At 39.3% G+C, this 24,243-nt stretch overlaps 1 protein-coding gene across 3 annotated transcripts in view; it reads left to right on the top strand.

Moving 5' to 3' along the window:
* The window catches only part of slain2 (SLAIN motif family, member 2), a 25,662-nt gene extending 2,948 nt beyond the window's left edge, over positions 1-22,714 (top strand). Inside the window, exons 2-9 of one of the 3 annotated variants that reach the window (XM_042221400.1) lie at positions 1,774-1,916; positions 10,425-10,592; positions 10,679-10,852; positions 10,935-11,288; positions 12,542-12,691; positions 16,953-16,991; positions 17,390-17,612; positions 19,113-22,714. In XM_042221400.1, the coding sequence (XP_042077334.1) occupies positions 1,774-1,916; positions 10,425-10,592; positions 10,679-10,852; positions 10,935-11,288; positions 12,542-12,691; positions 16,953-16,991; positions 17,390-17,612; positions 19,113-19,176 (1,315 nt within the window). In that variant the 3' untranslated portion in view covers positions 19,177-22,714. Of the gene's footprint in view, positions 1-1,773; positions 1,917-10,424; positions 10,593-10,678; positions 10,853-10,934; positions 11,289-12,541; positions 12,692-13,828; positions 13,916-16,952; positions 16,992-17,389; positions 17,613-19,112 lie in introns of all 3 variants that reach the window. The other 2 variants (XM_005923339.3, XM_005923340.3) reach the window with 2 other exon arrangements.
* Positions 22,715-24,243: the final 1,529 nt, after the last annotated feature.

Here is a 24,243-nt window from a genome sequence, read left to right as displayed (position 1 = left end):
CTCTTCTCTTCTCTTCTCTTCTCTTCTCTTCTCTTCTCTTCTCTTCTCTTCTCTTCTCTTCTCTTCTCTTCTCTTCATAAACATTTCTATTGCTTTTATAAATGGGGAACACAATTAAATTCAATTTTGATGAGTGAAAACATGTTTAGACTGTTAGAAGTTGAAAGCATATAAATTTTACAGCCACTGAAAGTGCCACAGTCACAATTCATTTGCTCCAATGCACTTTTTGACCTCATCTTAATATGGAAATGAGGCGAGGCTGATAGCGCGTCAGCTATCTCAGGTAATGCTGTATGTACTTTAGTGTTATTTCTTTTCCAATGATCTTGTTAGGTTAGCTTATTTATGCATGTTCTATACCTTTGCAATCAAAAGTAACATAAATTTTGTCATTTTTCAGTTCAGCAACTTTATGAAGCCTTAGTTCTCTGTCTATGACTGTATTTCTTGCTGTCAAAATGACATCACAAATGTTATTTGTAAGCAGAAATTATGTCGTGGTAAACAAATGTCATTCTTTACACTCAGTAAAGCTGTAGTTAACTCAGTGTGTCACATGTGTAGAAATGGTAGATGTAGCCACCATGACATCATCCAGCGGTCCTGGACTCTGCATTTTGAAGATTCATTGTTAGTGTTTTGGCTGCTCCTATTTTGGTTTTTGCAGCCAGAAAGTTACCATATGTGGAGAGAGGATGCAGCGCTAAGTTATGAGCTAATGTCGGATAGATTTGTTAGCAAGCTGCAAAAACTTGTATGGGTGCAGTGAACAGAAACAGATACCTGGTAACTGGTGCCAGGTGATGGTCTGAAAAAATACCAGAATTTTATTCATCAAAACTGGAGCCTAAACTTCTAAGCACCTAGCAGTCACTGACCAGCTCCAGTTGCCTGTCAACACCTCTCACCCAAAGCAGTCACACACCGCAAAAACCCCCCAAACATTTTTGTACCAGGCTATAAATATGGTTTTTAATGCTGCTGAACATTTTAACACTGGAACCTGTGGGAATTGACCAATTAAAGCGCTAAATTTTTAGGCACTTTAACTTAATCTTCTAGCTCTGGAGGTTGCTCGGGTAAAATTATCTGCCTGCAGCATCAACTTAAAATAAATAAATAAATAAATAAATCCCACATTTTGTTTTTCGCTGGCTTGTCAGTTTGCATATGAGGTGTCATTGTGTCTCTCTGTTTAGTTTGGTGTGTGCACTTGGTTCTGCAGAGCAACTAGGTGTGTGAGTGTGAAGTGATTTTCAGGCCGTATTTTCCCTGCAAGCCTTGAGTTTAACTTGAAGCCATATTAAAAGTGTTTGGCTATTTAAATGAGTACATATGATTAAGTATTGAGATTTATGGTCTTTTCAAAAAAAAAATTTTAAGACTGTTTATTCTTAAAATTTCTTAAAGCTCAACACATGCAACATAAATAAAAGGGTATTAAAAGGGTATTTACTGTATTTTTAGAGTCCCCTTAAATAATTAGCCAGGCTCAAGATTTTAAATATTTATGTCTGAAATAAATTAGCATTAAAAAATGTTTTTTTTCTTTTCTTTTTACTAAGAAAACATGAATTCCTTCCTGCCTCTCCACATCATCCACTATAAGGCAGCACTTTGTAATAAAACCAGGTCCAGATTAGCAGCTTATTATCCTCTCAATCACATTTCCTCTTCAAGCTGTTGACTCACATCATATGAGGTGTGATAGGAGTGATCTGTCGGTCATTATTAGAGGAGAAAAATAACTTGCTGTTGATATTTTTTTAGGTTATATGAGGCAAAGCTGAACAGTCCCCTGCAAAAAGCCTTGAGTCCTATCGTGTGGTGCCGCCAAGCTCTGGACAATCCGAGTCCCGAGATGGAATCAGCCAAGCGCTCCCTCATACACAGACTGGACCTCACCATGTCAGGTAAACAGGAGCATAGTTGTAATTGTTTCAACTGTAATTACAATACCGATGCACTTAATTTATCTTTCTTTTGGTATGTTAGAGGTCAGAAGCAAATAACATGTGTACCAGACTATGTTATCTGGATCATTGGGCTTCTCTATTAGTGTCTGTATTGAGATATGTTCATTTGTGTTCACAATTGTCTGGCTGGCCTTCGAACAAACATGATGCATTTGAGCTGAAGGGAACCAAAATCACTGAACCAGCTCTCCTGCTAGTGCTTGCATCTGTTTTTTGGGTTGCTGATTTATGTTAAAATAGGGATGGGAATCAAGAACCGGTTCTTGTAGAGAACCAGTTCCCGGTAGTTCAGTTCCTTGGAATTGTTACTATGCCTGTTTATTGATGCCGCTTATTGGTTTCACTTACACTTGTGCTACAATTAGCTGATTTCAGTTCATGTGTTGGAGGAGGAAGGTAGTAACTCAGTCTGTGCTCCACAAGGTTCATATGGATATTTAAGAAAAGTGTTCTGTGTAACATTTGTAATATATTACTTTTGTTTGCGTAATGACCCCAACACTGATCACATCAAAGAGGGGAAATGCATCCAACATTCAGAAACATTTGACCATACAGCATGCAATTAATTTGCATGAATGTAATGTCTTTGATGTACTGCTTAGCGATGGTGGTGACTCTCAAAGCCGTTAATGAAAACTCAAAGAGAAACAATAAGGAGTAAAATCGATGTGATATCGATAACGAAATCGGAATCATTAAATTCTTATCATTTCCCATCCCTAGTTAAGAGGCTGTTATACTTTCAGCCTGTTTGGATCCATATGTTTTGCTATTAAAGGGTGAACGCGAGGCTCTGATAGTAGGGTAGTTGACATCCACATGCCCTCTGGTTTTGGCACTTGAGGATGTGCATGCAGACAGCTGTGGACACTGCAGCTGTGTAGTCCTTTTTATATTTTCTTTTCAAGACTGCTCAGAGTCTGCAAGAAGGGCGTATATGTAGTTGGCGCATTGTAGTATAGTGCCTCGATTGGAATAAAGGCACACTGTGGTCCACACGGAGCCTTGTATTCACAGTCTCTTGACAAAATTTACACCAGTAGGAGTCTGCCTTTCATGTGGATATCTGCTCGGCTGTTGAAGTCTTCAGCTGCCCTGGTCCACTAGTGAGCATAATGACCTGGCTGTGCCTTATGCGTATGTCATTTCTTATATGTACTCCTAAACTATGGGTGTTACAACTTAAGGAAAAGAAAATCGCTATATTGTCACTTGTATAGGAATCAAAGAAGTTGAAATGGATTTGATTTCTGCAGAATATCTCATTTCCAACTATCAAAGGATCTTCCTTTCAGTCAGAAAATAGTAATAATAAATCACTGCAATGCTGGTAAAGACCAACTTGCTTGCACACTTGTGTCTCCAACGAGGTTATAAAAATAAAGAAGTGCATGATTAACCAAAACAACACCAAAGTGTACTGCACAGTAGCAGTTGTGTCCTCACTTTTGGATTTGGTTGCAAGGGTGACAGTGCCGAGCATACACTGCTAAATGATCTAGATTTATATCATTTGGTCGGAGTGAAAATTCTTCTTCTTTTTCTGTTTAAAAACAACGGGTTTATTATTTTCTGCTTATTTTGCTCGCAGATTGTATGAGGAGCTGTTGTGCCCTGGGACCTGCAAAATATTTATTATTTTGTGTCACGTGATAGTGCCTAATTGCTTACTTATTTATATTTACATCTGTGATTTTATTTATTTTTTTGTATTCTTATTTTGCTGCTTTTGCAGCACTTTCTTCTCAAACAGCAGCACCGACAAACCTAAACTGATCCATACTGAATGGCCTGAGCTAACCAGCGGACCTATCAGTCTCTGATCCCTGAGTGTATGGATTCAATGAATGAACTGCAGACACACTCAGTTTACATACATAAAGTCAGATTTTTTTCATGTTGGGGTTTAAATCATTTAGTTGTGTATGAGAGTACGTAAAATAAGGAAAGATAGACTTATTGTCATAACTATACATGGAGCAATCGTGCTGACGTTTGCAGTCACTCTCGAAAGGCCCCTTCTTATAGTGAGAAGAACCTGAAAAAAGCAACATTATATCACCTAGAGTTACCTAATTTCTTATGCCTGTAGAGTTTTTGATTTCACTAATTATATTTAAGCTTTCAGTGAGAAGAACAGGGCTCCGTTCCTGAAAGTTAAACTAAGAGGCGAGTCATTTCCATTTTGACTGTGGTATGCTCATGTGATAGTTGGATCACGTTGAGTAACAGTCCAGTGAAGGTTGTCACTGGGGTCAGTGGGATTCTTTCAGCTGTTGTGAAAGAAACACCTGGTCACACATTTCTTCCCTCATCTGGGGATAGGGAAACTTGTTTATATGAATATTGTTGCATGGAGTAGTTATGTGTTGGACTGTCTTCTTAAGTAATGATAAATCAGATCAGAGTGAGGCTTGTATAATATAGCTTATTGCTCTTTATTGGCTGTTTATACCAGCTACTATGGGCTGGACTATGTGACCTTTTGTTGAACATTGCTCTTAGCCTTACCTCACCTTCCTTTGAGAAACCTCTTGCCTTACCAAACTAGTTGCTAATTATGACCAATTCTGCTAACATTTCTCTTAATAATACTCACTGAATGGCTCAATTGTGGAATCTTCTTATACTCCTAAAAACTCATCTTATACTCCTAAAAACTCATCTTTGGGAGCACAGTGATTTATTGCAGTACGTTAGGAGAGAATTGACCTCACTTTTGTATTTAAGTCATTAAATTCACACAATCTGTTAAATCCATGAAACCTTAATATGGAAGTTTGTTATCTTACTGTCCATTTGTCCGCCCCCATTGTTCCACTACTGGAGTCTGACCCACAGTTTGAGAAACACTGATTTAGGGAGTGGTGCTTACTTGTGGTGATATCATCGATGTAGGTGTGGCACGATAACGTCATCCTAAAAATACCCCCCTTGTCGCTAATAGCATCTGCCCCACCTCATTCATTCCTCAGATGGCACTGGTGGAAAGTGAAAGTGCACTATGGGGAGGCTTATGATTCACTGAGTAAAGTGGTTAAGACATTCAGATCTAATGAATTAAACACCAACATTGTGATTTTTAATAAAATATTTAGAAATTTTTCAAAGAAGACTTATAAGGTTACATAGTATCTCAGTGTCTGACCCAGACTCTCTATTAAAGCGAGGATCAGCATCAAGCAGTCAGTGTACATGCATTTACTTTCTACATCTCATCCTTTTACTTCTGCGAAAACTTAAATAACTTGATGAATTAGGAAGTCAGGTTGTATATCATCTGAGGGGAAACTGCTTATCCGCTAAGTGAACACTTTCCTGATTAGTTTATTGGCTCAGTCTCTAGTTGCTGGTTTTATTGAATGCAATGCAATGGTCATTTTCTAAACTGCGATCTTAGTTTTCAAAAAACGAAGTTTATGATGGCAAATTTGCTCAGCTTTACAACATGGATATGTTCAAATTAGATTTAGATTGTTGTAATCGAAAAATTCTTCACAGCGAAGTCAAAGTGAGAGTTAAATAATACCATTAAAACGTCTAATGCAGCTGTTGGTTGCAGTCAGCATCTGTCTTTTTGGGAACACTGCACTGGAGTCTTTGGTTAAACTCCCATAATCCTTCTCTCTGCATAGCCAGAGAGCTACGCAAACACAGGACCATGAATTTGGCTTTAAGCGCTACATTCTGAAAGCATTTGTGTCTGTGAGAGTCACCAGACAGGGCTTTATAGCTCTGGGCTGAATTATTTTTCATACCCGACCTCTAGCAGGAGCATGGAAATGCTGTTGCTATGGAATCGCCAAATAAACTCTTCACTTGCGGCAGATTGTTACCAAAAGTGTGTGAAGATTTCACATCTGTCTAAGCATTGTGCCATCTTCTGGAATAAGTGCATATTCAGATATTTTAAACATGACCTTCTGTGTGAGGAGTGACCCAAGCCTTTTGTATGCGCACACCCTGTTAAAATCTTCTCCACAGATGACGTGTCTCAGTTATATAACTAACAACAGGGAGGAAACTCCTGGGAGACATCTCCTTGAGTTGACTATACTAGTCAGACAGCACAACTTTATTCATACCAGACAGTTCAGATATGTAGTGGAACCACTTTGTTATTAGTGCTGTACAATTATACAAAGCTCATTTCCTTTGCACTGCTTTGACAGCTGTTCCACAGAGTACGTAAAAGACCCAAGAGGTCCCAACCACAGTCACATGGCTGACCTGCCCTGTTTTCAGCTCTGACTTTTGCACAGTTGTTGCACCTCCTTCTTGCATGTCTCTGCCAGTTTTATCCCCTTTCTTCTCTGGTGTATTTATCTCTAGCATACAATAGTTTTTCTATTTGCTTGTCTCTTGGATGTGCTTACAGCTCCGTGCTGCTGCTTTAACCCATTCATTCTTTTATTTTATTTTTGTATCAAATGGCCTCAATGAAAGGTTGGTCTTCTCTTTCCTTCCCCCTTTAAGGCCTTAAGCAGTCTGTTGTGTGCCGCCTCATTTAGTTTTATTTTTGCCTGTGGAAACTGGCCTGAAGTTTCCACAGACTGGCGCAGCACAATTTCATATCACAGTAAATGGAAATGACATCAGTCACAGTGGGCAGAAAGAACATTTCCTTTTCTTTCTACTGACTTGTTTCAGTACACGAGGGTGTCAAGGACACTCTATTTTTATTGGTCCCTGTGCTACTGATCCCATCAGATTGGTCTCATTCTACTGAAAGTGTGTTGCTAGGGTTGCTGTGATAGGCCAGGTCACCTAACCACATCTAAATCCTCTGAAACCTGAATTGGCCCTTTGAGCTGTAGCACCATTGTGATTTTAGCTTAGACCCAATACAGACTAAAGTATGCCAAGCTCTTCTGCTGTGTTGTACACAAACAGGCAGAATTATTTTTAAAAGTTGATGATCAACTTAAATGAAAAGTTTATCAGGTGTGGGGCTTAGCCTGACTTAGAAGTGATATTGAAAGAATGACTTCTTTCCCATTATGAGATAGAAATTGGACATTTCAAGCATATTGTAAAATAATAGACTGTGGATCCTGATATCCTTCTAAAATCAAGTTATGATACTTACAGAAACTAAAAGTCGATATGAAAAAACATTAATAAAAATAAAAATTACACAGAAAGTAATTAGAACTATATGGTGTACTTAGTTTTAATTCTTAAATTTAATCAAATTTGCCAGCAGAAACAGTTTGAGGAGGCTTTGATGTTTACTGAAATTGGGATGTCTGTGTAACCGTTACCTTGAAAATACACCAGCTCTAACATAGCGATCAGAACTATTTGCACCCACTCAGGACAGTGTTTGCAGTTCTGCCAAATGACCCACAGTGCATTTCAAAAGCTCGAAATGTAGCCTGGTCTATTTTTAACGGAAGCCACATCAAGTTGCACAACGCAGAAGAGGAGCACAGGAAGTCGGATACAGGATTGGCACAGAAAATTTAGTCTTTTATTTTCAAAATAAAAGACAGTTTATAGGCTAAACATTCAGCTTCTAAAACAGTGAGATCTGAAGCTCTGTGAAGGACAGAACGAGACCTCATCTGAGATACGATGTCACACTCATGGTCAAATAAATTTCCCCTTGTGGGACTAATAAAGGTATATCAATATCAAGTGTGGTATAGTGAACCTCTTGAATTTTGTCTTTTTCAAATATGTATCCATATTTAAAGTCTAAAAAAATACTAAAAGTAACACTAAAAGTATTTTCAAAACAAAATCAAATTTAAATATAGGTTAGATATAGGAGCAGAACCATTCTGGAAACTGAATTTGAGCTGAAAACAAAACAATGTTATATATATATTTTTTAAAAATATTTTAAAAAATCCAAAACAAACACTTGCAGCACTGTTCTGGATCCAGGGACCACTGTTTATGATTTTACTGTATGCAGTCACAGAAATATGCTGTTATATCAACTTTCTTGTGATGTAAACACAGTGGAGCTTTACAGAACATGCAGATTAGTATTTACTCTTTCATTTACCACTTCACCAGGTGAACTCTTTAAATCTGTTGACCTCATTGTTCTTTTCTGGAAAACAAAGAGTCTTTTGGTTAAGTGAGTGCAGCATTTCTGACTAAACACGTTCCAACGTTGTTGGCATTCCACAGGATCTGATCCATGTGGATTGCAGCAGAGGAGACATGATGGCGTTTTCTAAATAATGCAGGAGGACAGAGTGCAGAGCACGAGGTGGAACAGGAGAAAGTGAAAGGAGCGATGTGGAAAGAGCAGAGAGTTGATCTTAAAAGGCTGCCTCACCACCAAGCAATGTAAACACATCCAGTAAGAGAGATTAAAACAGAGTGATGATGGGTAAATGAACAAACTCGAGAGATGTTAACCATCTAAACCAATCAGAGTATCACTGTGACAGAGTGTCCAGAGTCTGATATCATAATTCAGACCAGCGACTTTGGACTGTAGCCTGTGACCGCTGCTTTGCTGAGTTTAACAGAGAATTGTATTGTGCTCTGTGCGTATATGGACTGAATGGTTTGCATTGTTAAGCGTTTGTCCCAGCTAATGATGTAGGAAGTCTCCATCAGGCCCACACTCAGCATACATTATAAGAGACTCAATCAGATTGAAAGCTCTGCAATGTGCAGGCATAGATGTGCTGGCTCCGAGCAGACACTCCTGATGTTCATAGTCAAATGCTCAGAAGGCCAACAAGCTTCGTCAGGGCTTTTAAGGGGTTACAGCGTATAGATGGTGAATGAGCAGATTAAACAATGAACGACAAGTTTTGATCCCAAATTTCTATGAGTTGGATTTTAGACTTTCTCTAAACTTTCATTTCTCTAAAAGTTGTGATTCTTGGTAGAAACTATAAGATTGATAGCTGCAAGTTTGTTTTTATACGCAGGTAATTTATGAAGTTAAGGAAACAAAAATCCCCCTTCAGCAGGTATGCGGGGATGTTTATGTGATCGATGGTGATGAATATTTTTTGTTTTGTTGTTTTTTATTCTCTCTTTAGCATAAAAAAACAAATATTTTTTATTATAGTCTTTCAGCAATTCTTCATCTTTGAACATTCAGCCAACACAAACTTTATATTGCACAATAGAAAGGCATTTGCCACTGACCTGGTGGTCGCCTCCTCATTTGTTGAAAGGTTCAAAAGCAGTCAACAAGACTGATGTTGGCCATGACCGTGTTTGGTTGACAGGTATTGTAGGATGAAGTGCAGATTTTATGATATCCTTTGAATGACAGAACCATTACTGAAGAACAGAGGCTGACTCAACTACCTCAAAACATTGAGACTGGACTGACTAATTAACACAAACACTGGTCTTTTTGCACTAACTTCTTTACTTCCTAATTTTTGCTGCTACACTAAGGAATGTTTACTGTTCCTCCACTACCTCAACTCATCATCACAAAACCTTATTATTATTTTACGTTGTGTTTTTTTGTCACACTGTCACTTTGTTGCTCTTGTTTGCACATTTGCACGTGCACTTTGTTGTCTGCTGTCTGTTAACAAAAAAAAAAGTCTTAGATTGTTAGTTTTTGTTAATTTATGTTGTAATTTATGTTAGGTCAGTCTGTCTTGTCTCTGCTAGCCAGCTAACTAGGCCTCTTAGTTAGCTAGTTTAGTGTTTTCTGTTAATTTATGTTGTAAATTTATGTTGCATGTAGCACCTTGGTCCTGGAGGAACGTTGTTTCGCTTCACTGTGTACTAACTGTATATGGTTGAAGTGACAATAAAGCCAACTTGACTTGACTTGACTAACTGGTCCCAGTGAAGAGAATATTATGGATTATTCATTGAGAACAGTCTTTCTTTTTCACCTATTAATGTAGTATACTTACCAGAAGAAATAGTGGTAAAATATGTTAAAAATAAGAAATCATATCACCTCAATAGAGTGATGAAATTGCTCAGGACACACATATTAATACTATTAGTTGTCCAGGACAAATATACAAGTACCTAATATAGTGAAAGTCTATTAGTTTGGTGCGTTTGCTGTATTTCTGTCACATTTTCTTAGTGGTCAACTTTTAAAACAATAAAAACAACAAAACTAAATAGTTTAGTGGGTAATATTTGCCAGGTTCTAAATCTGCTTGTGCAAGGTATCTAAAACATTTATTTGCTGACTTGTATAGATAATATAATAAAATGTCAAAATGAAAATAAAGGAACTGATGACAAAATAATTAATTGCAAGTAAATGTAATATATGATATAATTCTGTATTTTGATTTAACACCTCTACTTTCCCGCTTGAAAGTTTCATAGATTAGTGAATGAGAGGACGTGAAACTGCTTAACAACTCCACCACATGTAGACAGCATGGATTTTGCAACATGAAAACTTTATTGACAAGTCTTTCTGAGTCTCTCATGTGATGCTGTCTGACATTGTAGTTCTGCTTTTTGCCTCTACAGCCAACAAGCGCCGGAGCTTGTATGGAAGTCCGTACAACCAGCAGAGTTATGGAAGTCCTTATAGCACAAATGCAGCCAACAGCCCTTACAGCAGTGGCTTCAACTCCCCCTCCTCAACCCCAAGCAGAGTGCCCATCGTGCGACAGCAACTAATGCCCAGTAACGCAAGTATGGGTCTCTCTATAGTTCACTGTCTGTTTCAGGATATCTGTTTAGTTTATCTCTAAAACATTCACATATGATTTCTGCACCAGTTCATCAGAGAAACTCTGCAGCAGAGAGGAATCCTCCTGCAGTTAGTCCGCAGTCATCGGTGGACAGCGAGCTGAGCACGTCAGAAATGGATGAGGACTCAGTGGGATCCTCAACGACCTATAAACTCAATGATGTCACTGATGTCCAGATATTGGCACGCATGCAGGAAGAGAGTATGTATCCGTCATCCACAGCTTTATTCTTCAATTTTTTGCAATTACATTTTTTTTTGCACCACACCTTTTTTGCCAACAGGCTTGAGACAGGAATATGCTGCAACAGCATCCAGACGGAGCTCGGGTTCATCCTGCCACTCCCTGCGGCGCAGCACCTTCAGTGACCAGGAGCTAGATGCTCATAGTCTGGAGGACGACGAGGAGGCGGTGCACCCGGCCTTTCACCTGCCCTCCAACCGTTTCAGCCCCTCCCCTCGCCACTCTCCCCGTGCATCCCCGAGAAACTCTCCCCGCTCGCGCTCGCCTGCTCGTTCCATCGACTATAGCCACAGCCGGGGTTCTCCTCAGCCCATCATCAGCCGCCTGCAGCAGCCTCGTCACTCGCTGCAGAGCCACGGGCATGACCTTCAGACTAATGTGGTGAAAAATGAAGGTAAGCAGTGGACATGAACAAGTTGCATGTTTCAGTTACTCCAGTGTTTCCCACATTAGGTCTTATTTTCATCACAAGTAATGTGTTTATTATCAGATGGAGTTTAAAGTCAGAAAACAGCAAGGAAGCTGGGGATGGTTGTCCTTCCTTTGTGATCTCAGTGAGATGGAGGTTTAGAACAACTGCTGTCACCAGAGGCACCAGTCAGTGAACACTGGACAAAAAATTCAAACAGCTTTTTATCAAAGGTCGCCACAGCAGCGACTTGGCCAACAAGCCAGCCAAATAAAGACTGACTTTTCAGACCCAAATGTAGCTAAAAAAAATTAGGCAAACTCAGAAGTGCCCAAAACATGGGTTCTTTTTAGCTGACCCGCAGCCTACTTGCTCTGTAAAAATTTAACACTATTGTCTCAGTAGCTTGTTTCAATGGTTTTCACTGGTTACTTGTCTGTAAGGCAAGGCAAGGCAAGTTTATTTGTATAGCACAATTCAACAACAAGGTGATTCAAAGTGCTTTACAGAGACATTAGAAACAAGAACAAATAAAAAGCATGATTTAAAATTGATTAAAACAAGCAAATAAACTAACTAACTAATTAACAAACAAACAAACAAACAAACAACAGTATATAAAATCAAAACAGATAAAATCAGAACAGTAGATAAAATCAGTAGTTAAATGTAAGTTTTGAAATTTAAGCTTAAAGTGTGGATTTGGTGCTTTATTCAAATGCAGCTGAGAACAGGTGAGTCTTCAACCTGGATTTAAATAAACTGAGTGTTTCAGCTGATCTGAGGCTTTCTGGGAGTTTGTTCCAGATATAAGGAGCATAAAAGCTGAATGCAGCTTCTCCGTGTCTGGTTCTGACTCTGGGAACTGATAAAAGACCGGATCCAGATGACCTGAGGGATCTGGATGGTTCATACATATGCTCATTGGCTAACAGTCGTTAGCCAATGAGCATATCAATGAGTTTGGCATTTGGGATCCATGTTTTACTCGTTACCCCTGGTTTCAACACACCAAAATACTAGCATCCATTATTTTCTATACAGTCTATGGGAAAAAAATAACAAGAGACAGAAAGGGTAAGGGTGATTGTCCATAACTTAATCACATGGATAAGTATGTTACCAAATATGCTTAAACTAATACATGTAGGAGTACACCGGCGAGTAAAAGTTTATCTGTGGGAAACAGTGATTTGAGTTGACGCTGACTTTGATTCTGGCCTGTGCTACTGTTGTAGAAAAACTGCGCCGAAGTCTTCCTAATCTTACACGCACCTCGGTGGCGGCAGCAGTTCAGGCCCCAGAGCCCGTGAAGAACAGTCGCAGCTGTGAGTCCAACCTGCAAGTGCCAAACGGCGGCTCCCCCCGACACCAGAGCCAATCTGCCAGTGAGTACTGTAACAGCCACGGAGAGCATCACTTTTTAAGCCTTTTAGTTTGAATGCGAAATATTTATTAACTTGAAGCTTTAGACTGTCAGATTCATTACTGAAGTAACTTTTTGTTAGATCGATATTTGTTTTGCTCTCCAAGCGCAGCGACATGGCAGGCTGTGTAATCTCATGTTAGCTTTTGTGTGAGCGTTAATCCTTCTGGCTGCACCTTTGGTGTAGGGACTGCACTGCTTTGTAGTGACATGGCTTTGGTGTTTGGGGATCCTCTTTTGTCTTTGATCTTTTTTCCTTGTAATATGTTTAACACACACACACAAACACACACACACACACACATCCTTCCTCTTATTGTCTTGGCATAACTTTCACTTCAAAGAAAAGCACTCATCCTGCAGAATAAAAGCATGATGCCAGAAACACTGACAATCCAGAGCGACTCGGGGGATCTGTGACACAAACATTGTTTTACATTTCATGTCCAATGGTTTTATGGTCTCTTTTAAGAGCTTAGAAATCCTCCTCTGCGAGTTAAGACTATCCATTTGATATAATCCTGTAATGGGAGATAAAGGTAATGATTTAGTCCTTAATCCAGAAGCTGTAATCTCTCCTCTGTTACTAGAGGCAGATGGAGGGGTCAAAGAGGAAGTTTCAGCGGGTTAATCATGTGGTAGCTGCCTCTTTCTTGCCTTAACCAGCTCCTAGTGTGGAAAGATGGTGTATTTGTGTGCTCCCTATGCATACATACAGAGCAGCTATTCAGTTTTTACCTCAGTCTTCATTTATCTGTGGTGACTGGTTTGTGTTTTTCTGAGCTTTGGCTGTACTGGACATGGGCACCTCTGCTGCCTCTATCACTGGCTTCTCTTCCCTGTAAAGCATGTGTAAACCATACACTCCTTTTCTCTGTCTGTGCTGGGATTGGTTGTTAAACCTGTCAGAGGCAGAGGACACTTTGCTCTGATAGTCGTGCTCCTCCTTCACTATCTCAGCGTGTGTGCTTGGAGAGCCCTCTAGTGTCCTCAACCTGCACCTCAGGCTCAAATGGCCTCCAGTGCCAAAATAGCCCCTCTTTCTCCATGAATTCTGTGACAGATTGAAGTCTAGTGCTGACATGTTTCTGTTTTCCAGCAGCACCTCAGCTCCCGAAATACTTGACCCCTTCTCGCACCTCACTGAAACCCAAACAGCAGCTCCAAAGCCCCACTGCCCTACGAGGTAACAGCTAAAGGCTGTGAGACTGCTCTCTCACACAGACAAATGCACAACTTGTGACAACATAAAAGTCAGCTGAAGGTACAGATGACTGATGAGTTGTAATGATGGGTTGTTATGTTTATGGAGCGGAAATGAAAGTGAGGGAAGTTGCCAGCTCGTCATTTGAAGTGCTGAGAATGTAAAGCAACGCTGAGCACACGCTGAATTTAAGCCTTTTATTTTTGTTGCTTTCTTTGCAAGACGTTTAATACGAGGTAACCATGGAGTACGTTTGTTGTCAGAGATGAGGATGATCTTGCAACCTTGTAAGAAATGTGTGAATGTGTATTTTCTTTTGGTTGTGGTAATACTTTCTTTCTGTAAAGAATCATGCATGACAGGGTCAGTGTCGTCTCAGGTAGGTAACACCTTAGAATAGCCATTGCTAATAAATAGTAAACTGATAGTTAATTAGACTTCAGTTATGTTTTTTTATGATTCGACAGTTAGATCATAATAAAAATAGTTGTAAATAAACGTTGTGCATTTATAATATTTGTCATCTTGATAGCTGTTAGAAAGTTGCCGCTGATGTTCAAAATACTTGTTTTGTATAAATGGACGCACAGGTGACACTGGCAAAAATCCAAAGGCTGGAGAGCGTGTACTGTTTCATTCACTGTTTAGTTTTCTTCTCTCTTGCTCTTTACCTGTTTGATGCCACACATACAAGACACCTGATGGCTTTCCTACGATGCAAGTCCAACATAGCCAGGCTTTCTTTGCGATAGCTGGCTCGACACAATGTAAAATCTCAGTCAGAGGTGGCGGGTATCACGATGGAGGTTTTATACTTTCTCTTCTAATCCAGGCGTTCTGCTTCAGGCTCAGCATAAAAAGGGATCGAAGCATCTTTTCACTCTTGGATGCAGATCTATAAAATCTAAAAACCCCAAAATATAATAAGAAAAAGAAACAACGTTCCTGAAAATCCTGTGAAATCTTGTGAATACATAAGTCAATACATATCTATTTTACTGCTAAATGTTGCCATGAGTGCTGCACGTTAGAGCCCTGAAACTTTAAACATGATACACATTATTACTCTGCATGTCTGGGCATAGTGCTGTCCTGTAGCCTCATAAAATCCCCGTAGATTGTGGGCAGGTCAAAGTGAAATAAATGTTATTGATTGACTATTCTCAGTGATAAATTGCCAACAAACAGGCCGATGAGTTTTCTAATGTGTTCTCTGTTAGCTACAACCTCAGCAGTGTACAGAATGATTTGGCAGCAGATTGGGACCAAGCATAAATACAATATTACATTTTCTCCATGACCAACTGAATGCATGCAGTACAGTTTGTCGAGCTGTAACTTTACTGCACAGCTTCCTTTTGTGATATTAGTAAGCCTATCAACTTGTCTGTATGAAATATAAGTCTAGAGAATCTGTATTGTACTTGCTTTAAGTGAAAAAAATCAATGAAAATCCATCCTGATGATTTTTAAAGAGAAGATCTGAACACAAACCTACTCCAGACCAGGTTATGTGCCTAGCCTAAGTTACCATGGTGACCTAGCCAGGTAAACAGAGAGCCAACTTCATGACAGAGCTCACTAACCCATTAATCTCGCTTTGTTGTGCACTTCCTCCCAGAGATGCCAGCAGCTTTCACTAAATAGCAGGAATAAGAAGAGCAATTACTAAGGAAGCAATTAAAACAAAACATTTGGTTGTCATTAACAAATACATAACATCGTTAAAGGTGGCCCCGAAGAGGTTTTAGTTATCCCAGCAGAAAATCCTCTCCTACGTCAGGTGTTGCAATTTAAATAATTTTTCTTACTGTATATTTAGTAGGGCTGCCACAAACGGTTATTTTGATAGTCGACTAGTCACCGATTATTTTTGCGATTAGTCGACTAATCAGATCATCATCCATTGGACGTAAAACTACAGCTTATTGCACCAGCAGCATCTGCTCTTATATAACTATCATTAGCTTACAGCTTTAAGTGTTTAAGGTCTGTGCTAACTAAAAATAAAGACAAGATGATAGTTTATTAAATTTTAATGAAATTTGCAGATTGTTTCGGTGAAGTTTAATAAACTCCTTGCTATCTAAAATATAACAGGACACCAGAGTATATTCTGGAGCATCTCACACTTCTGATAATCAGCTGTCTGCTTGACGTTTATTCAGCTGTGTAAAAACTATAACTTTAATCTCAGACAAACTGATTTACTCAGGAACAAATAAAATACTAAAAAAAAAAGCCAAACAATAACATTTTAAGTTATCTAAGTGACTCATATACCGGTGTTCTCACGGCGCTAGTGAGCCTAGCCCCCGGCTCGCTAACGAGCTAGTGGGTAACAGATGTCTCCGAAAACGTCGAGCGCTTTTGAAAATATGTGGTGTCCTGATAAACTGAGCAGATATTTGAGGTTTACACAGCTACATTCTCGCCTGAAAATATGTTAAACGTTTATTTTGTGACCCAGAAAGAATAATAAGAGTAACATTAAAACTAACTAGCTGCTGCCATTGTTGGAAACTGAGCTGGGCCGCGCTATGAATTCTGGGACACAGCTGCTTCTTCTTCTTCTTCGGGGTTTAACGGTAGCTGGCATCCTTGTACATGCAGTGCTGCCATCTTCTGTTTCAGTCCGTTATTACACTCTTAAATCCTGCTACTTATTCCTGCGTCTTTTGTGATCTTACAAAGCTTCAAACGACCGTCGACTATTAAATCAGTCGTCGACGATTTTGATAGTCGACGTAATCGTGACTAGTCGACAAATCGTGGCAGCCCTAATATTTAGGTGGGTTTTATTTAGTCAAAGGATTTTTCTTTATAGATAATTGAAAATTAGAGGAAACGGAATAGATTTCTGTCAAATATGATGACAGACTCATTGCCTTTATCATGTGTGGCGTCAGCCCTAAAGGCCCATTTTGAGCAAAACGCCACATTACACTGCATGGTCAGCACGTTCCTCCCTCCCTGCTCTGAAATAAGGCCTGTCTCTGTTGTCTTCGTCTTTGTCTAGTCCCACTCTCCTGTTGCTTTGGAGAAGAAGGTGATTTCAGTGAGTATTCACTGAGAGCCTCCACCTTTTTAAATATCGTGATTGTGGTTTCCACGCCGTGGCCGCATCGATGTTGTGTTGGTTTTTAGTAGTAGAGTTTGCTCTGTGTGTTTGTATCATCTCATTCTGTCAATGCATCAAAAATCATAGCCGGCAGCTGTGCTAGTTAACCTTTCTGTTCATTTATTTATGTTTTTGAACTTATGTAGAAGTTTGTGAATTTGGAATGGATGTTGTTAGTAAAAGCTTGCATACTGTCTCAGATTTTTTATACCGGCATCATATTTAAATTAACCTCACACCATCGTGGTTTTGATCATTACTTCATTATATAGATACTGTGTATGAAAGCAGTCCATCATAATCCACTTACACCTGACTTTTCTGCCCGTCTCCAGTCCCATCTCCCAGTAAACTACGGACTCCTGCCACCCCATCACCACTAGCCTTGCGGCAACCGGTAAAGGCCACATCTACCCCCAATTCTGCCACCTCCACCCCCACCCGCTCCCTAGCTCCTCCACGCAGTGGCCTGCCCCGACCTAGTGCTTCTACAGGAGGAGGAGGAGGAGGCGGTGGGATCCCTCTGCCTCGCAGCAAACTGGCCCAACCCGTGCGCAGGTATGTACAGACACGTTGTCCTTATTGTGCACTTCTCTGTCTGATTAAAGAGGACGGTAACACTTTATAATAAGGGCGTAATTCCCCTGTAATTAAATGGAATTTCAATGGAATTCATTTTAAATTACAATGTAACTATATTTACCTACAAATACTTGAAATAAGCTGCAGCAGAATAAAGAGGTAGCAAGCAAGAAATAATTATACTTTAATTTAACCTCCTTTATTCCAGTGTGCCTACCTTTAAGTATCGCTAGGTAAATATGATTACACTGTAATTTCAGATAAAATACATTGAAGTTCCATCTAATTAAAGGGGAATTACACTCTTAGTCATGCAGCAGGTTATAAAGTGTTACCAGGCGGGCGTATTGTGCTTATATATATATTTTTTTTCGCTCTTATGTGTACACCAGTGATGTTTCTGGCTGGTAATTTACTAAAAATTGACCAGTCTAATGTCAAGACAACAGTCAAAGCTGAGCACAACAGACTAACAGACAATGTTAAACACTGTCTGTAATTACATTCCTCAACAATCAAATCGTAAATTAAACGTTGCTGAAATGTTTAGTTGCTGTCACATAATGTTGCACAGACAGTCTTATTGTATTTCCTGAGTGTAGCAGCAGCAGCAGCAGCAGCATTCTTCCCTTCCAGGTTTAAATAGCTGGCTGGTTATTTTACTTTGACAGAGAAAGAGAGAGAGAAATGCTGGTGTAGCCGCAGCTCCAGCTAGTGATGAGTGGTTGTAGAATCTCCATCCACCACTAGCTCTTTTAATGTCTTTTGATTCCACTGTTCTTACAAATTCGTGCAGTTTTACTGTTATCGCCTGTCTTTTAATTTCTATAATTCACTTTCTACGTTCTGTGTGTTGCTTTGTGGTGGTTCCATTCCCAGATTGATTCCACTCTTATAAAGGTTGGCCAGTCTTGCTTCCTCCAAATAAGAACCTTCTAACTTTGAAACTAACACCCAGGAAAGGTTAATCCATCCATTTTCTTAACCGCTTATCCAGTTCAGGTTTGAGGGTACACTGTCATAGGACAGGAGGGGGGTACACTCACACACACTAGAGTCACACTTGTGGCCAAAGCTGCATCTCTTTGCCTGTGGGAGGAAGCACAAGTACCTCCAGGCAAACGCTGGCGGATTCGAACCCAGGACCTTCCTGCTGGAGAGCGACAGCGCTAACAATCACACTTTCTGTTCATTGTTATTGGTTTAATATGCAGACATTCACTTTGGAACAGCCTGGCTGGGAGTGCAAGGCTCGCAGAATTAATGACCGACTTTCTATCAGTCCTTAAAACATATTTTTACGCGATTCCTTCGGAGTCTGGCTGATGTCTTTCAGTTGTTTTGTTTATTATCTATTTTAAGTGCTTTAATGTGTCTGTGATATTTATTTTGAATTGTTTTCTGTCTTGTATATCTTTATTTTTATTATTATTGTTGGCTGTTACAGAAATGCATTTTCCTTGCTTGCCTTTTCAGGTCCCTTCCTGGTCCGCGGACTTACAGCGGCGGCGGTGAGAACTGGAGAGAAGGTTGTTACTAAGGCGGGCCACCAGGGGGCTCTCCAGTCAAAACTATCAATAAAAGGAGGAAATATTTTAACATGGCACTTTATCTACCTAGATAACTCTTATAGTTCAGAAAGACCAAGCCCCCAAAAATGCATTTGATTAAGAGTTTAAAAAAGAAAAAGGGAGAGGACAGAGTCCACATTGTGTCAAAGAGGGCCTCTCATTGTGTCTCTCTGTGGGGACTGGCTCTGGAGGGGTCAGGCATGTAGTGCAGACAGCCCAGAAGATGCCAAAGAAACCAGCCCGACTCCAGCGCCCCATCAGAGGACACGTCACCTGCCTTTGGTTCAACTGCAGTCATCCGTGAGACTGTCCATATCTCCACATGCCCAGCTTTCCTCCCTCCCCCTCCTCCTCCCCCTCCTCCCCCCTGTTCTTCTTTCACTTCCCTCAGGTTGAAATGTTTCCACGCATTTCTCTCTTTATGCTCTGTGTTTAACAGATGTCGGTGAGCGATCTCTATGATGATGCTGTGCAGGTGAACTGTCCCGTAACGTTAGAGAATTGTTGATGTCTTGAAACAGTGAAAGCACCTCTTGTGTGGGTTTGACATTTAAGAATCTTTCCTCTTTGTAAAATCAGCCAGAATGTATGCACAAGTTTGTTTTGGAAAATTATTTATTCAAAATTATTTAAGAAGTGTACATCCAAACATCCATATCAGTATTTTGTTTTAAAATTTCAGTTGTTTAAAATGTACGTTTTGAACCTCAACTGCAAAGCTAACTTTCCAAAGCCTTTTTTTGTTTGTTTGTTTGTTTTTGTTTTTAAAGTGTCAAACCGGGTGATTAAAGACATCCCGGCCAAAGCCTCAGTTCTGACTCGTACCACAGTTTTGCCAAGATTATACTTTTCCACTTAAGTGCTTAAAGTGGTCTGTTCAAGAACAGGGGCCAGTCTCACAAAGATGACTCAGTTCTAAAACCGTGTGTAAAAGATGGATTTTTGGTAAGCTGACAGCTAATGCTAGCATTCATAAACTGCACCGGTACAGCTCACAGATATACCTGCTGCTTCAGAGAGGAGGAACAGAGTAATTCAACACTAGAATTTTAAAATGCACTAAAGCTACAAACAGCAGGTAGGTTCAGTTCAATGACTCTGATTAGCAAATGTGCAGTCTGCTCCACGTGCATGTGTCAGGATTCAACACCCATATTTTAATTTAGTTTAAATTAGCGAGTTAAATTGGGGGGTGGGGGGGAAGACCCCAGGAGACTAAAACTAAGCTGTAGCTGTTTGTGCAACTTTATGCGTAAACAAACCAAAACAAAAAAAAACAACCAAAACACATGGTTCACCAAAGTGCTTTCCAAGACGGAAAAAAAAAAAATACATAAATAAAATTTCAAAAAATACCAAAACACATTAAATAAAATTAAAGATAACAATAAAACTGACTAATAAAAAAAAACTTGCTGGTTATTTTAAAACAGGAGTCTCTAGTGAGTTGCAACTCAGTGAACTGCAATTTTTTTCCCCAGCCCAGCAGCTTTCTGCTTGGCGACATAAACCAGTTTGTCCTGGACTATTTTTAAACAAGAAGCAACGACTAATTCTGGTTGAACATCATTTTATCAGCAGTGTCGCTGAGTGAATACATAATTTGAAGTTAGCCCTGGAGAATGGTGATGCTTTTGACCTAAAGGTACTTTTTTGTAAATCTTTGTTTTTATTAGTGGTTCAAAACAATAAAAATGAACCAAAGCTGTCAGAAGAAGAAGAAACAATCGTTCTAACTTTATGTCCACATTGCCTTTGAATTATGTTTAAGAGCTCAATCTGGGCCATTCTGTACTTTTGCGCAGTACAATTTTGCACCACAAGATGGTGCAGTGACTCATCGTAACGTTTCCTAAACCTGACTAATCATTAGGAGGAACACGTGCTTATTTGCTCTGGTGTTTTGGGAAAAAGGGAAGCTTCTTGTATAAATAGGGAAGGGTAAAGAGAACTATCAAGTTTAAAAATGGAACAGAAACATGAATGTGCTGCCCCCTGCTGGTGAAAGTTATAATTAGATTATGCAGATAACTACAAAAAGTACCTTTAAATAAAAGTCAGTGGTTCTTTTTGTGAAATTCAGACTAGATTACACATTGGTGACCCGGGCTTTTATTTATCTTACCTGCAGACAATAGCAGGCATTTCATTTATAATTGTTCATAATAGTCCTCTTTCCGCTGCAAGACCAAGCTTCAATTTGGGATCCACTCTGAGCTACTGAATTGTGCTTTTAATAGAAACACAGCACTTCAAGTAAGCACTTAAAGTTAAAAGCCCTTTCATTTGGGACTTTTATCACTGGACCTGAGCTGCTAATTGACTCTGTTGCAGAAATATGGCAGCCAAAGAGCACATTTTAGACCCTCGCACACTGGAGTCTCAGATCTCTTTGTGAAACTGGCCCCAGGTTAACATTAGATCTGAGTTTTTACTGATGTCTGATTTAAAAAAAGATGTTGAGAAAAATAGCCTGAAAGAGCTGTTTTGTCCCTGTTCACCCATTCAGCCAATGAAAACAAGGAAACTTTGATATTGTTTATCAAATCCCCATAAGAGATGTATCAGTGTGTATCATTCATACCATGAAAAAAAGGAATATGATGAAAATCTGTCTTGAATACATTTTAGGTTTTGATTGGCTTTTACCTCTTATGCTATGAGAATGAATCAAAAGGCATGCCAGTGTTCGGGAAGCTGTACCGGTGATTGATGTGGTGGGTGTTCTTAAACTAGTGCCTATAATTTAAAGTTTGAACATCATTTTGTTTGTATGTTTTCTTTTTTCTTGGTGCCAGTTTTTGGTTTCGCCAACATTGTTTGCAATTTTGCATCTGATTGCTTGATTGATTTGCTTGTTGCCTGTTTGTTTTTTTTAAATAGAATCAACACATTTATAATTGCTTTAAAAAAATGTTTTAAACGCGCCTTTGTATTTATATCTAATTACTCGCTCTGTAAATGAAACTATTTATTAAAGAGAGAGGTGCCTCTGTTAAAGCTCAGATTCAGTGGGAAGCTGTAGGACGAATGTTGCAAAAAGACATACCACACCTTTTGTGTGACAGGTTTTGTTATTGAAATTTTTTTTATATCCACAAACATGACATTCGGTTTCCCTGTGTAAAGTCACATTTCAAATAAAAGCTCAAAAGTATTTTTACATGTAGCTTTTCCTTTTTCTTGTTTGCAGTTTTGCTAATTTGGAACTATAAAACTGTTTGTAAACACAAAGTGTACAAGCTGCACACTGTGGAGTTTGTACACATTTAAGGGCAGTTTTTTTAAACCACATGTACACTGAGCAGACACTTTAATGTATCTAAAAAAATTAATAAAGTGACTGCGGAGGCAGTGAACTCATCATCATGTTCAAGAAACCACTTCTGCAATATGGCATGTTATCCAGCGGGGAGCAGCCATCTGAAGATGGTTCACTGTGGTCAGTACTAAGGGGCCCGAAATTGAGATCAGGTAATGTTTTTCAGAGGATGAACTGAGCGTGTGCACCAAGACCCAGAAGAAGGTACATAAGGGAATATTTTTATGTTATTTATTTAGATTTTTACTTAAAACTGCCATAAAAAACACATCTTATATAGCACTGTAGTATCTGAGCACTCAAAGCATTTTATACAACTTGCCACATTCATACAGGCTCTTTTTTTTCCCTCCATGGTTTTAATAGGTTTAATAGAGTACACTCATATATTGTGTCAAAATTATTTCTGGGTATGTAAATCTGTCTCTGTGTGCTCTCACTTTACTATAACATTTATATTTTCTAAAAGAAAAAAACAAACAACAACAACAAAACAATTTGCTTGCACTGTTCCTTGCTCTTGTCAGCTGTAATCAATTACAGTATTTATTCATTTTGTACTGTACTTTTGTTTTAGTCTCATACACTATGTCCAGCTGCTGATGGGGACACATTATGTATTCTGCACAGAGACAGCGTTACGTACCTGGAGTCACCCGCTGCTGCTGAGGAGGGGACATGGTGTGTTTCTCTGGGAAGGGGAGGAGATTGAAAGCCTGAGTCACCGACTGTTCTGTCCCCTCTTCAGCTCCGAAGAGTGAATTTATTTTTTCCAGACTCTCATCTTCGTGTGCTAGATTCACTCAGGATCATTTCCTGTGTGCTGCAGACACACAGAACAAAGACAGTTCATATGAGTGATGCTGAATAAGATAAACCATTATTGTGGAGAACACACTGTCACAGCAGCAGACCACAATATTTCACCGGTGCTGCCTATGCCGTCTACACAACAAAGGTTTAAAATAAGCAACGATCAAACCATTTACCATGTACAAGTTTTACCTCACTCATATTTAGGATTTCTGTTAAAAGATTTTCTTTGTCATATTGATGGATAAAAGATTTCAACATAAAAAATATTATGTATTACAGGAATTGAAATTTAATAATAAATATAGGCTTCAGGTTTATAAAAAGCAGATTCAGCAACAATATTCATCCTATTAGCTGTAATATTGTGTAACTGCTCTGCCCATTAAAGACCAAGGACCTCTGGGTGTGTCCTGTGCTTTCTGGCACCCAGGGAATCTTTTCAGTCCTGTAGGTTGAGGTGTGGGAACTGTGTGGTTTGCTCCGTGGCATCATGCATTTTAGGCTCAATGCGCCACAGCAAAATGTTTTTTAATGTTTATGAATCACACATGTCTACCTTATTTGAATTCAAGAATGAAAATATATGTGGGAGTGAGCTTGAGCCCGCTTTAATCACGTAAGAAATATATCAGACTCCACCAGGAGTACTTTTGGGAGCAACTGAATTATTTCAATTCCAGCTGATCTGACCAATATATATACAAATTCACTGTGATATATATGCTTTCAGGTTGGTATTTATAAAACACTAATCAGAGTTCCCAAGTTCTTGTTTGAGGTCAAACGCTGAAGTCTGATTTTAATAATAATAATCTACTGAACCAAAAGACTTATGCGCAACGTAACGTTTGAGGTGAGGACTCGTGCGTAATGCGACCAGCATGACCAAAAAAACGGG

The sequence above is a fragment of the Haplochromis burtoni genome, unplaced genomic scaffold (genome assembly GCF_018398535.1).
Source record: "Haplochromis burtoni strain Fernald_Lab_line unplaced genomic scaffold, NCSU_Asbu1 Contig_65, whole genome shotgun sequence".
In the NCBI taxonomy this organism is placed as follows: domain Eukaryota; kingdom Metazoa; phylum Chordata; class Actinopteri; order Cichliformes; family Cichlidae; genus Haplochromis; species Haplochromis burtoni.
The sequence above is the reverse complement of the archived record's forward strand: the minus strand, read 5'-3'. Positions and strand labels throughout refer to the sequence as shown.